The 15,303-nt window shown below is 39.8% G+C and overlaps 1 protein-coding gene across 3 annotated transcripts in view; it reads left to right on the plus strand.

Moving 5' to 3' along the window:
• The first annotated feature begins 933 nt into the window (after positions 1-933).
• SYT14 (synaptotagmin 14) overlaps positions 934-15,303 on the plus strand; it is a 198,704-nt gene continuing 184,334 nt past the window's right edge. Inside the window, exons 1-3 of one of the 3 annotated variants that reach the window (XM_044942662.2) lie at positions 958-1,047; positions 12,614-12,661; positions 12,966-13,170. Coding sequence is in view for 1 of the 3 variants with exons in the window: in XM_025285400.3 (XP_025141185.3) it covers positions 1,035-1,047; positions 12,614-12,661 (61 nt within the window). In the remaining 2 variants the exon portion in view is untranslated. Of the gene's footprint in view, positions 1,048-12,613; positions 12,662-12,965; positions 13,171-15,303 lie in introns of all 3 variants that reach the window. The other 2 variants (XM_044942663.2, XM_025285400.3) reach the window with 2 other exon arrangements.

A 15,303-nucleotide genomic window follows, 5' to 3' on the forward strand; every position in this document is an offset into this window, starting at 1 on the left:
AAAGTTGAGTGGTTCAAGTACCTCAGGTCAAAATTAATCTACCAGCTGTTCTGTGGTCAACGTTGACCTGTGTTCATAATGCTCATTGGGTTGCCCGTTTAAAGAACTTGCACGGACTTGCTTCTTCAGGCCCTTTATCACAACGTCTGTCTCACCTTTACTTTTGTTGTGACCTCAAATGTGTGGAGACAAATGCCAACGCGTATTTCCGACGGGAAAAACCAAGCTGAGGTTGATGGCAAGAACCGATCAGGTTGATCAGGAACCTAAGGGGTGAAGTGCACGCTAACACGTTGCGTGTGTTTGTGTGTGTGTGTATGTGTGTGTGTGAGTGTGAGAGAGAAACTGAGACGGAGAGGGAGGGAGACAGAGAAGCGGCTGTCCTCAGGATCCCTTTCTCTGCCAGCTGGCTGTCTCTCACCCTCAGCGGAGATCTGAGGCGAGTATCTGGCTGATGCAGGCAAAGCAAAACCCAAACAAGCAGGCTTTCGGATGACCAGATCTCAGGGAGTCATCACCGGGTGGGTGGGGATCCCGGAGCCCGGTTGACAGCTGAGACCTGTCCATGGTGCTGACCGCAGCCTTCGCGCGCCCCTCAGTCGACTCCGGCTGCCGCCCGCCAGCGGGGAGCGGACGTCTCGGTGAGCGGACGTCTCGGTGAGCGGCTCCAGCCGCCGAGAGGCCCCGGGGCTGGTCTCGGGTGCAGGCCCCCCGGGGGCCCTCCGCGCCCCGCTCCTGGTCCGAACCCCGGCGCTAGACGCTGCGGGGGCGGCGGGGCGGCGGCGGGGCGCGTCACGTGCCGGCGGCGGCGGCGGCGGGCTGCCCAGGAAGCGTCCATTTCCTCGGCGCGCCCGCGGCGCCCGGGCCCCTCCTCCGCCCCGCCCGCGCCTCGCCCCTCCCGGCCGCGCCGCCCCGCGCCTGCGGGCCCGGCCCCGCCCCGCCCCGCTCGCCGGCGGCCCCGGCGCGTCCTCCGCCCGCGCGTCCCGCTCGCCGCCCCCGGCCGCGCACTTGGTGCGGTCCAGGGCGAGCGCATCATGGCGATTGAAGGTAAGTGGAGGCCGTCCGCGGTTGGGGCGGAGGGTGGGGGGGCGCCCAGGTAGCTGGAGCTCGGGGGTGCCCGGGAGGCCGCGGCGCCGATGGGCCCCGGAGCGGCTGTGCAGGCTCGAGGGTCCCGGACCGCGTCCCGGGAGGCTGGTGGGCGGAGCGGCGCCGCCAGACTCTATACCTGGCCTCCGCGGTTCCGTCGGCCTCGGCCCGCGGCCCGGCGCGACGAGTCGAGCGGCTCCTGCCGACAGGTACGGCGCCGCTGGGGCCGCTGCTAGCTCCCGGCGGCGCCGAGTCGGGGGAAGGGGCGGGGGGCGTCCGGTGCGGCCCTGCAGACCCGGCGGGACGGGCTGGAGGAGCCCGGGAGCGCAGGGTGTACCCCGCCTTCCATTGACCTCGCCCCAGCAAGCCGCCCTCCCGCGATATTCCCCTTCCTCCCAAACTGGGAGGCCAGCTTGCTGTCCCCCGTCCTAACCCTTCTCAGCCCCTACTCTGGAGCAGATGCTGGACTGCGCTGTCCGTCCTTCCCCTTCTGTGTGCTGTTGTAGGGGGCCAGGGAATTTGGAGTGAGGGTAATTTCCTTCTCAAGTATTTTTCCCTCCTAACACTCAAAACTGGTTTTTCTCTAGGAAAGAGATGCAAAGACATCTTTACAAGAAATGCACACTCTTAAAATCCTGCATATATGTCAGTCTATTAAGTGTTACGGTGCCATCCATACTCATATTTTCAAAAAATAGCTTAATTAAAGTTCCTCGATAAGGTAGACAGCTGGCACTAAAGTGTATTTTTCTCTTCTTACAGAAACATGTAACTGGCATGAAGTGTCTATATTTTGCTTTGTTTTAAAGGACAATATTGTGAAAATTAATATGCTACGTCTAGGATGTATGTGCAAGTCTGCAGCATGTTTGAGCCCCTATCCCACTCTTCCCTTACTTCAAACAATGAAAGTGGTTTGTAAAATTTCCCTGTGTGTATGTGTATGCATCTGTACAAATGTGTAAGGCACCTACAGCATTGTCAGACCTAGCCTAAATTTTATGTTTCTCCTAAATACAACTTTTGAAAGCACTTCCCATCTTGGTGGCCAACCCTGAGGCATACAGCTTTGCCGGATCCAGAATTGGTTTAGTTGTGTGCTTATGTTTATCTTACTTATTTTAAGAGATTGATTACCTATTCAGACAGTTTCAAGTATCTGCTTTAGCTAAGGGGCTTCCCAGATGGTTCAGTGGTAAAGATTCTGCCTGCCAATGCAGGACGCACAGGAGACACAGGTTCGATCCCTGGGTGGGGAGGATCCCCTGGAGAAGGAAATGGCAACCCACTCCAGTATTCTTGCCTGGTAAATCCCATGGACAGAGGAGCCTGAGGGACCACAGTCCATAGGGTAGCAAAGAGTCAGACACCACTGAGGAGACTTAGGACCCACTCACCGTTTAGCTAAAGTGATGGAGAGCACTGGGAATAAGATCTCCTGATAATCTTTGATATTCTTGTTATCCAGAGCAGTACTTTCAAACTTTATCTTACTATTTACTGGAGGTAAAAAATCAAGAAACAGAATATACTGATTTATGTTTTGTACTTTATTTCCCCAACCACTTTGTGGAAGAATTTCTTGTGACTTGGTAAAGACAAAAAGGCTTATGCAGAAGGTGAAGAAGAATTAGCAAGATAGTATCCATGTATGATCCTGTAACTTAAAATTTCTTTAAAAAATTTGCGGTTTCCACCCCTTTTCTCCATTGACTCTTCCCTTCTCCCTCTCATTGTTAAATGTGATCAATTACTTTTTTATGTCAGCTGAAGGCATTTTGCTCGGCCTACTGTGAAGTGAGGGTTGCTCAGCTGTGTCCAGCTCTTTACAACTGCATGGACTATACAGTCCATGGAATTCTCCAGGCCAGAACTGGAGTGGGTAGCCTTTCCCTTCTCCAGGGGATCTTCCCAACTCGGGGATTGAACCCAGGTCTCCCACATTGCGGGCAGATTCTTTACCAGCTGAGCCACAAGGAAAGCCCAAGAATACTGGAGTGGGTAGCCTGTCCCTTGTCCGCTGGATCTTCCCGACCCAGGAATCGAACCGGGGCCTCCTGCACTGCAGGTGGATTCTTTACCAGCTGAGCCACCAGGCTCTGCCTACTACTGCTTGTATATTTAAAAAACAAGATTTTCAAATTTTCCTGTTCTAGAGATTCTTTTGTGCTTGAGAAACTGTCAATATTTTCATACTTAATAATTTGTTGATGGCTTCATAATATAACTGTCAGGAATTATGTCTTTTCTAGTTTTGCAAGGAAACTATCGTTAATACTAGCATTTCTAATAAAGATGTCAAGTAAGATGTGCTGTCTATCACATACTAAAGCAGATTGTTTGTACCCTCCCCCAAGCTGTGTCATGAAGTAGAATGAACTCTGGATGAGGGCTTTATACTAGGGACATCTTAGAATTTTAAGGGGCCCACAGGAGCATCTCTTCCCATTTCCCAAAGAAGTGGTTCTTAAAATATTCAGTGTCTTCATTCACCTGTTAATTTTGTAGACTTACAGAGCAGTCGATGTGCTTGGCATCCTGTGCTGGACCCTGTGGAGCCACAAGGATGAATAAAATCACATTTCTTCCCTCAAGGAGTACATATTCTAGTGAGGGAGACAGATAATTTTAACCATGCAATTACAATATAGTGTGAACACCAGATGAATCATCCTTACTTTGTATAAAAATATTCAATGAGAATGAGTTCATTGAGCCCATATGCCAATGAACATTTATGCCGATGTGGAACTATAATTCTTACAGTTCATAAGGTCCTGGTTTTAACCAAAAATCTGCTGTTAGTAACTTCCTTCAATGCACTCACCCTCGGTCTGCTTTCTGGAGCAATAAACTGAAAGTTCCCTATTCTCTGTGTACCTGACGTCACTTTTACCGTTTTGAGACAACTCCTGAGCATTTTCTTTATTAGACACAATATTTAATTGTTCCTCTGGATGGTTGGTAGTTGTATGTTTTAAAGTTTGAAATATGGTAGTGTGCCACTCCATTACAGATGTTTTGTTAAAACTGTTATATCACTCCTTGTGCATAATCTTATTAGTGTAGCTAATTAGAATAGCCATTTTGGAGCTTCATGTTGGCTCAGGATGAAGTTGTAATCAACCAAAATCACAGTCTCTTTTATCTGGACTACTTTCAAGTCATGTGTTTTCAGTTGCTTGCCCAGCTAACTAGTGTTTTGATTTAAAGAAGAGATTATTTGTATCTGTTAAGTGTACTCTTTATTAGCCCTGGCCCAACATTTTAACCCTTTAATTCAGACTTTTAAGTACGAAGGGTTACTTTTATTTATTCATTTTTTTTCAAAGCCCCTATTTTACAATACATTTATTTCCTCCTCTTATCAATCAGATATCTGCTAATCAGGACTCCAGACAAATATAAGATGATGGTGTTACCACTCTAAGCTAATATAATTCCAGTCAGAGGTGAAGCAGTTAGCCCTATCTTAGGTTAAGGTACAATTTTTAAAAAGCATACTAAAATATTAAGAATGGCTTATAGACCCTTATTGTTACCCTAGAGATCTTGTGGGAGATAACAGGTTGGGAATCTTTGGTCTAGCCAGCCTGTCAAGATGTGTAATTGTTATCTGGCATATTAACTCTTCTAATGTTGGCCTCTATCAGTCTGGAGAAGGAAATGGCAACCCACTCCAGTACTCTTGCCTGGAAAATCCCGTGGACGGAGGAGCGTAGTAGGCTACAGTCCATGGGGTCCCAAAGAGTCGGACACGACTGAGCAACTTCACTTCACTTCACTTCATCAGTCTGACATTGATGACTCTTTGCTGTTTTTCGAAGTTTTTTCTTCCTCTCTTATTTCTCAGCCTTCTCTTTATCTCCCTGATCTAATGTTCTCGTTTCCATTCTCAACCTTGTTCTCACTCTACTTTGTACACTCTGCTGTGATTATACCCCTTGAATCATGTGGAAATCTCTTGTTTGTAAATTTGTCTCCCCAGTCTGACCATAAATGCCTGGAGCATAACATTTATTTGGTTTTTATTCATTAGATTTTGTACAATACCTGAATATAGTATGTACTCAAGATGTTTCTTGAATTGTTGAGAGTTCTATCGATTATCATAAAGGGTTGCATCCCTTGCCCAGATATATTTGACCAAATGTCTGCCATTTAGTAACTTGTCTATCTACCCGTTCCTAGTTCTGCTTCCTGGAGCAATAAAATAAAAATTCACTATTACTAAATTAAAAGTACACATGGTTTTCCTAATATAATTCTGCATAGTAGCTATATATGTTGGACGTCCCACAGCAATCAAAAATGTTTAGCTTGGGACATTCAAAATGTCCTAAACCAAAGTTGTCTTCACAGCTACCAAATCCAGCCTCCATACTCCCCACTCCATGCAAATTTGCCATCTGAGTAGCATTTTTAAATAACCAGACGTCTGAATTAGAAAGCTGGAAATCAACCCTGTCTTATAATTCACCCTCCACATCCTGTTGATCACTAAGTCCTACCAGGCCTGCATCTCAAATTAACTAAAATTACATTTTAGTTGATTCCCTTTTCTCTCATTAAGAGATTTGTATTAGTTTTTTCCCTTGGTTTGTTATCTCCGGTCTTAAGGCTCATTCCAATCCATTTTTCAAACTATTTCTAGTTATCTTTGTAAAGGGCAAGTCTGATTTAAAACCTCAAGATAAAGCTAGTCTTTAGTGATCTGACTTACACTCTTCTCCATCTAGTCCACATTTTTCTGTCTGTTCCATTGGAATAACTTTAGACTCCATGCAGAATTAAAATTACTCCTTGCTGAAGTAAAAATATTCATCTTGATTGTTAACTTGCTACACATAGTAACTTTACTTAATCTCTCTGGGTAGCTTTTTAAAAAAGAAAAGTAGTGAAAGAAGGGTAAATCAGAGAATCTGTTGGGACTTTTTATTCACAATGCCTTTTACACACACTTTCGCATTTATTTTGTAAGTCATTAGTACGACTCAGATGCCTGTGAAGATTTGTTGTGACTCTGAGATTTCCAAGATATAATTTGGGCTTTCAGAACTCATTTGAAATGTGTAATTAAAAAACCCAATACAGGACTTCCCCAAGTGGTCCAGTGGTTAAGACCCTGTGCTTCCAATGCAGGTGTGTAGGTTTGATCCCTGGTCCGGAAATTAGGATCCCACATGTTGTGGGGCTTCAAAAAAAATAAAAATAAAGAACTAATTAAAAAAAGAAAATAATGAAAGCATGTTGTATCCTTAGTCTTGAGGGAGAACATCACACTCCTGCTTTCCATGCTATTGTTAGAGAGATGTTACAGTGTGTACAGGGGTAATGTAATTAGGAAGTCTCAGCTGTCAGTCTGTGACTGAGTAAGGCAATTTATTGAACAGTTTGTTTTTTGGAAGATTTACAGTCAGTTTAAGCAGTGATGTTCCTGGAAGAGATCCTTTGGCTTTCAGCAGGAATCAAATTTCTAACATTTCATGGAGATTTAAGACATGTTTGTATATTAGGTAAATTTGTTCAGAGACCTCTACACAGTACTTTTGAATAATTTACAGTTTATTTTAGTTTCCTTTTCTAACTCACTAAGCAAAATTAGAAAAAAAGTAGAAAACACTAGAGAAATATTTGTATTAAGATGCATTTCGCTTTTTGTTATTTTCCGTGGTATTGCAGAATCACATATTGGCTTATTTGTACAATTTGTTGAGTAATAGTGTTTACACAGTTGCTTTATTTAAAATGATTATAATGTTTGTCCATAGCATGTGTGTAGTAGTTAGTAGATTGTCTTCATGGATTCGATTTCCATTCAGCTGACTTTCATGTTTTTACCCCAACATCCCCAGATCCTCACCTGTTAATACCTAATGTGAACTTATATTTAGGAATAGCATAAGGCTGATCAAACTACTATAAATAAAAAACATTCCAATCTTTGAATAAATGAATATTTGCATATTTTATTTGTATATATAGTAAAATTTTAATAGAAACCTAAAAGTTGGAACACTGGATTTTCCATTTTTTAGAAGAGATAGTGACAACACAGCAAGCTGTTATTAGGAATTTATTTAAAAACAAACTCCTATGATCCATATGTGTATTCAGTTCAGTTTCCTATTTTCACATTTTAGGGCTGTTATTAGAATTGATATTCACAGTAATAGTATGAGTCATCAAAAGATAGAGGATTTTAATGAAATATTAAATTCAATATTCTGAACTTACTAATGCAATAATGAGTATTTGTAGCTTTAAAAAAATGATCTGGTGCAGTAGTGGAAAAAAAGGTATTCTCCATTAAATAGAAAATTAAATTAAGTAGAAACCTTCTTGTGAAGTATACCTATTCAAGGTTTTATGATATTAATGAGCTTCAAAGAGTCAAAACCATAATTAACAACAACAACAAAAAAAAAACTGAATGAAAAGTAGTCAAAAGTGGGAAAAATGGACTACATTTGTGAACAGTAAATTTATAAGATAAATCTTATACCTGTTAGAATAATTATTGAAAAAATTCATAGAAACTTGTATGGATTAAAACAGAAACTATTTACTATGCTATGCAAACCATGATCTTTCAACAACACTGTTTTCAATCAGAGACTAAAATTGGTATTATTCCTTGAATGACTTAACTAGGGAGAAACTAAAAAGTGTCTAGAAATTAGTGACTGTAGTCTAAATGGGTTATAGCGGTTAGGAGTAGTTGGCAACATTAGTAGGAAATATTTAAAGTTGCATACCTATTATGGAAATATAGATATCTACTGAAGAAATAGCTATAACAGTTTATTAAAGTGAGCTAGACACTAATTAAAAGGCTGTGGCTACTTTAATGCATGGTTTTTTGGAGAGAAATCTTTAGATGAAATGGAATTTAAAATACTTCTAAAGTAGTTTTGCAGTAGTGTTTGACTTAATAGAACCTGTAAATTGTAGTGATTTGGGCTAATGGTCAAAGTAAATGTGTAGAAAAAATAAAAGTCCGTTTTAGAAAGGACTAGATTCATGGCACCCCACTCCAGTACTCCTGCCTGGAAAATCCCATGGACGGAGGAGCCTGGTAAGCTGCAGTCCATGGGGTTGCTAAGAGTCTAACACGACTGCGCGACTTCACTTTCACTTTTCACTTTCATGCATTGGAGAAGGAAATGGCAACCCACTCCAGTGTTCTTGCCTGGAGAATCACAGGGACGGGTGGGCTGCCGTCTCTGGGGTCTCACAGAGTCGGACACGACTGAAGCAACTTAGCAGCAGCAGTAGCAGATTCGTTTTTAAGGAACTAAATCTTTGGGTTTAATTTGTATACCTGAGCACCTTTTGATGGGAATATAACATCACTACATATTTTCTTCTGTAGACATGTGAAAAGTGCTACATACTTTGTAGTAACTAACCCTTCCTCCCCTTCCCAAATTGCTGGCTCCCAGGCCCTTTCAGTTATGTGCATATTCATGTCTAAACACACATGCACACATTTCACAGCACACATGTGTGAGCCCACGCACGTCTATTTCCTGGTGTACCCTGACTTACCCCAATTGTAGAGGATTATGCCAGTTTATATCATGCTCTTACATGGGTTTGCCTGAGGGAAAAGATGGTAACTTTGACTAAGCTTGTCATCTTCTATCTACTTCTCATTTCCATGTTCCTGAGATGATCATTTCAAGAGCAATGCTAGTATTATCTCCAAAAACAGTTTTGAGAAATTCATTTTTACTTAAGTTACCTTAAAGGATTAGAAAACAATTTCATAATTTTCTTTTTTTTCATAAAAATTTTTCACAATTTTTTTCATAAAAATGAAGAAATATCAATGTTTATTTTCCTACTCTGTTAAACTTAGGATCCCAATTACTTTTTTCTGACAATTAACTAGTGACCCTGAGCAACATTATTTAACCTTTAGTGCCTTGGTTTGTTTATGTATAATGAACTAGACAGATTTATTTTTAAGTTTTAGTCTTTTTATATTCAGTGATTTTAATATGCTGGGAGGGATTGGGGGCAGGAGGAGAAGGGGACGACAGAGGACGAGATGGCTGGATGGCATCACTGACTCAATGGACGTGAGTCTGAGTGAACTCTGGGAGTTGGTGATGGACAGGGAGGCCTGGCGTGCTGCGATTCATGGGGTCACAAAGAGTCGGACACGACTGAGCGACTGAACTGAACTGAATATGATTTTAAAGTCTTTATTATTATTATGTCTTTGAAGTAAATTTGGCATGTGAAAAATTCTATTTATACAAGAATTCACTTTGGAGATGGCTATTCATTTTAGTGGAAAACTCATCTCTTTCTAAAGAGATTGACTAATTGATTAAATAATCATTCCTTCAAATTGGTTCAGCGATTACAGAAAAAAATGTGGAGATTCCTCAAAAAATTATAAATAGACTTACCATATGATCCAGCAGTCCCACTCTTGGATAATTATCCAAAGGAAGTGAAAACAGAGAATCAAAGAAATGTGTTCACTGCCGTGTTTATTGTAGCATTATTCATAATAACCAAGATATGGAAACAACCTTTGTGTCTTCAATAGGTGAATGGAAAAGGAAGGTTTGAGATAAACACACACACACACACACACGTATATACATGTACATATACAGTGGAATATGATTTAGCTCTGGGTAAGAAGGGAATCCTTCCATTTGTGACAACGTGAATGGACCTTGAGGGCATTATGCCAAGTCAGATAAAGACAAGTATATGATAACACTTACCTGTACATTCTGAAAAAGCCGAACTCATAAAATAAAAACGGAAAGTCGAAGGATGCTTACCAGGGAAAGGAGGATGGGGGAAGTAGGGAGATACTGCCTAAGTACAGCTCACGACCTGTTGATAAATAAGTCCTGGGATCAAATACTCAGCAAGGGCAGTAATGTATATACACTTCAAAGTTGCTTAGAGACTAGATCTTAAATGTCCCTTCCACAAAAACAAAAAGAATCATGGACATGTTAGTGGTATTAGCTCACACTAAAGTGGAAATCTTACTGTGTAGAGTATCAGATCAGCACATTGTCTGCCTTAAACTTACAGTGTTGTATGGTCATTTATCTCAAAAAAACAAATAAAAATAATTATTCTCCTGTATATTGGATATACGTACTTGGTTATCATAATGGTATACACTTTAAATATCTTAAAATTTTATATATCAAGTATGCCTCAGAAAGCTGAAATTTTAAAAGTCAATAATCATTTCCCTTGTGCCTTATACTCTTAAAAAGTCAGTAGACCACTTTTGGATTACCTCCATATCTCCATATTTAAGTCAAGGTGTGCCTCCAGTGGCTTGCTTTTTGCTTACAAATTTGACATTTCTCTTGTAAACTTTTCAGATTTGCTTTTAGAAAATGTTTAAAAAGTTATAAAATTTGTACACAGTTTGCTGTATCTCAGATGGAAGAAATATTAAGGCCTTTTGATTCCCAAACAAGTACATTAAAATATACATTTAACCTGCGCAATGTGTATTTTTTTCCTTATACTCTTTCTGGCTTTAGGAAGGATTGGGGATAAAAGAATATTGATTTTTGTATTTGATAATGTAATAAGGTTTATTTAACTTTTCTTTTGTACTTTTGAAAGTTTTTTCCCCTCAATTTTACTTTTTTGTCGGGCATTGACCTATCTTTACTATTCCTTTTATTTCAGTAATAATAGTGATTGCTTTTCAGTTACACATCAGTGAAATCTCACTTGTTGGTTAGAATTTTCAGAACAAATATCAGGAATAGTAGAGCTCAGTATTACTTGCTTTTCCTAGTTATGTGGTTTTTGTGCATACTTTGGCAAATGTAATTATTGGTTGACTCTATAAATTTAAAATACAGTAGTTATTTGACATAACTTTTCATTTGTAAAGTTCTTTCTGAGAGTTATTGTCATTTGCAGTTTTGAGAAAAGTCTTAGAATACAGTAGTTTTTATTGTTATTGTTATATTAACCCTTGTAAAAAATGATACAGTTATGTTGAAGACTAGACGTGTATAGTAAAACCAAACAAATCTGTGTTACATATGCGGGAAGTCTGATTTCAGTTATAGGCATGAAAGACTGTTATGTGAATTATGTGCGTATCTCTTAAGTTAGAAGTGTTACCTTTTGACAATAGGTCTTAATGACTATATAAAGACTATTTCTAAGTAGCCTATGAAAATATCAGTGATGGTGTCAATATATATTATAGTTGTGTTGTATGACATGCTTCTTCTAAACCTCTTGAAAATAGTTACTTTTTATAACTTGGTAAAGCTTCCCCTTCCAGCAGTCGTTTGACTAATTTCTCATTTTTAAAGACAAAGTATATTTTGTATAAAGTATATTTTGTAGGTATAGTTAATTCTGCCCCTTTAGCCAGTAATCAGTGATTACTCACTGGTAATATCCCATTTGATAAAGTCTTACTGTATTTATACTAAGGTTTGCTGAGTAATAATTTATTATCATAACTTTATGTTAAGCATTTCTTGCTGAGTCTATCTTCCTGATAACCAGTGTTTAGTCTCTATTGTTGATAATAAAGAGGCAGTGGCATTGTTACAGACAAGTTAGAATGAAGCTCTAACCTACTTTAGTGATAGAAATACTGTTTTCTAGTTTTTTAGCTTGCTTCCTGAATGACCTACTTTTTTCAGTGGATATCATAGTTTTTCTTTCTCATGTTATGGCTGTAAGATATTTCGATTTCTTATAACTTAACTGTTTATAATAAGCTTCTGTAGTGAGCTAAGATGATGAAATTATTTAATATTTTTATTATATAAAGTTGAAGCATAATTTTCAGCACAATTGTAAGGTTATTTATGCATATAAGAACACTACAGAATGTCATTCAGCGCACATTCGTTTAAGGTAGTGGTGCTATAATCCAGTGCAAAGGAAATACCTATTTTATGGTAACTAACAAATAATATTACTCTTAAGATAACGAGTGTGATTTTTTCTAATAATGGTGATTAAGATAAAGTAATTCTTTTGGTTACATTTATTAGTTTAATCATCATGCTATTTATAAAATTTGTCTTGTAGATTTAGAAGAGTGGGTAGCTGGAGAATGGAGAAAGGATCAGAATATATGTTGTAAAACATAAATATCGCCTTTACAGTATTGACCCTTCCATGATAAGTTACCTGTATAAATTAAGGCTCGGATACAAAAGTGGGTCCTTCCTTGCAGTATTTCCTTCTGGATCATGTAAAGAGGTGTTTAGGAAGTGGTGCTGTGATGTCTGCTCTTGAGAAACTTGCCACTTAAAAGAACATACTTGTATGAAGCTTCCTTATTCCAGAATTTTATAAGATCCTAGCTTATGGGTTCAGGAGGGTACTGTGTATCAGGTTAGCATATTTCTATAGTAAAGTTGGAAGAGAAGAGTTAGGACACGTTTTTCTGAGGCCTTTTCTAGAAGCTAATTTATAGCAGTTCTTTGTAACAGTCAGACTCAGGTTATGACCTGTTTTTAATTTCTGAAAAAATTTTTCTTAACAGGTGGAGAAAGAACCTGTGGAGTGCATGAACTTATTTGTATTAGAAAAGGTGAGTCAGTGCTCTGCATGGATACTTAAATATGAAGTGAACCCTTCACAGTGTAGGATGCATTTTAGTACAATGGCAGATAATTGGGACTTACAAAGTATAAAATTTAATAAATATTAATATTAGTTCTTTGTATTGTAGACATAACCTTTCATAAAGTGCATACTGCTTATTATGTGGTTACTGAGAGTTGTTACTGTATATTTCATTTTCATGGGCTGGTAAAGGCCGGTTTTTCGCCTATTGGTTGTCAGACGTGGTGAAGAGGTGCAGAATGGAGGGTTTGATTTTTGTTCCCTTTCAGAATCTGGAATCTGAGTGCATGCTGACCTCCCATTGACTTCTGTTCTATTACTGTACCCCATCAGAGAGATGTGAGGAGTTGGTTGCGATTCCCATCGGGATCATGTCCAAAGACCACAACATCTTTTGGCACCAACAGCTGTCTGTGCTTCCTTAGAAGGAGCCACCTGACAACCAGGTGGTTGAACGAGGTGGCCCCAGGAAAGGTAATTCAGTTATTAGGTGGGAGGCAAGGAATCAGGTATTCTCTAGATCGGAAAGAATCAGAACCCTGGGAGTCCCCACTCTCATAAGCGATCACATCTGAGAAAGGGTATGCAGAAAGGAAAAGGTGTACTTGGGGAGGAGAAATCTTCATAAATGTACTGCTCTTTTCTCTTTTTAAATTTGGGGCACTGTCTTTTTCTTTCTTCTTTCTTGAAAACCGAGTTGGCCCTCCCGAGTCTGGCCAAGTAGCAGTGCTTCCTGCCTTCATATTTTGCCCTGAGGAGGCTTGAGGCATGTCCGTATCTGTGGCACGTGGGTATGACTGGCAAACCGGGAAGTGCCAGTGTGCTGTCAGGAAGTCTTCCACAGGTCTGAAGGCCTCCGCTTCTTTCAAGTTGAATAAAAGGTTTGAACTCTCTTTTAGGTGAATTTGACATAATCATACTAGCTTATCTGTGTGTCACCAGATTTGATTGCTGTTCATTTAAGAATAGCCTCTTTCTTTATTAAAGTGTAATGTATCTGTGTATCCGGTACCATAAAGGAGAAAATTGAAGTCAGGTCCCTGAAATCTCAGATTTAGGATTGTGGTTTTCAGTGCTATAACCATTGTTGGCTTGTGCTTCTTATCTAAAATGGGGCGGCGGGGGGTACAAATTAGCCTTGTTTTCTTCCCCTATGTAAACATTTTTAGTCTTCACCTATAATATATTAATCCAGATGTACTAAAAATGTTTTAAATAGCTTTACGGGTATTACCTTGTCCCACAAAAACTTTTTAAAACACAGAATTTATTTGAACAGCGAAAGACACTGTACAAGTCAATTGGAATCAAAAACTGTAAAAACAGTGGATAGATGAAGAGAGAAGACAATGGCAGAGACAGCCAGAGGGTAGGAAAACAAAATGCATAAAGGCCTGCTTATGGCTGCAGGGGAAACAGGAAGCTTCAGTGGAGAAAATAGTGTTGGTAGAGTTAGATGTGGGTCTGAACTCACCTTTTTAATGTGGCTCTTCTTGCTGTTCTTTATTGTTCTCTCCATTCCTATCCCAGTGGTTCTCAGACCGTGCCATGCCCAGAGTTCTCTGTATTAGTCCAGCATTGTCACTTCTTCCAGTTTTCTATAGAATTTAAAATCTGTGATTAAAGTTAAAATTTTTTAATTTCCATGTGGCCGTATCATGGAGGAGTTTCTGGGTCTCTGTGTATCCCCTCAGCATCCACTACTGTGTCCTCTTCTAGTGGGCCTTTCCTAAGCATGTGAATATTTTTAAAATGAATGCTCAGATCTGAAAGTTTTGCATTTTAAACTTGGCTTTTGTAGAGTAGAGCCTATGAAGGCTATGTCAAGACAAATAATTATAATTAGTATCAATGGTCCTGGTAAGAAGACATCTCTAACACTGTGTTCAACTTGTTTTTACCTGTTTTGCTTTCTTTGTCTGCTAGCTTCTTTCCTCTGTCAGACCTCTAAATATTAGAATGTATTAGACTTTGGTCTTGGGCTTACTTCTTTTTCCACCTGTTCTTTCTTTAGAATAGATGGTTGGTTATACCAACCAAAACATATAATAGGTTCTGGTGTTTGTTTGTTTGTTTGACCATGCCATGTAGCTTGTGGGATCTTAGTTCCCTGACCAGAGATTGAATCCATGTCCTTGGCAGTAAAAGCATGGAATCCTAACCACTGGATCACCAGGTAACTCCTGGTCCTTTTGTTTTCAATGCCATGAAGATTTGTAAATCTGGCTCTGAACTGCCCTTGAGTTCCCTCCTCTTATATCCAAGTACTTACTTTATATTTTTATCTGCATGTCTATTAGAATAAAAACGTGGTGTGTCTAAAATGCAAATCTTGGTTTTCTCACATGAATCTGCACCTTCCTCAGCCTTCTCCATCTCAGCTAATGAACAGAGCAGTCTACTCAGTTGGTCAAGTCCCAGATCAAGAATCATCCATGTTTCTCTTATTCTTTTATCTTCTGTGTTGAATTTATTACTATTAGCAACTTCTGGCAGTTCTACCTTCAGAATACATTTTGTAATCTAATCCTCTATTCCTCCATCCTGCTCTTATCACTGTAGTCTGGGTCCTTGTCTTCTCTTGCCCACGCTACTGTAATGGTTTCC

The sequence above is a fragment of the Bubalus bubalis genome, chromosome 5, assembly GCF_019923935.1.
Source record: "Bubalus bubalis isolate 160015118507 breed Murrah chromosome 5, NDDB_SH_1, whole genome shotgun sequence".
In the NCBI taxonomy this organism is placed as follows: Eukaryota; Metazoa; Chordata; class Mammalia; order Artiodactyla; family Bovidae; genus Bubalus; species Bubalus bubalis.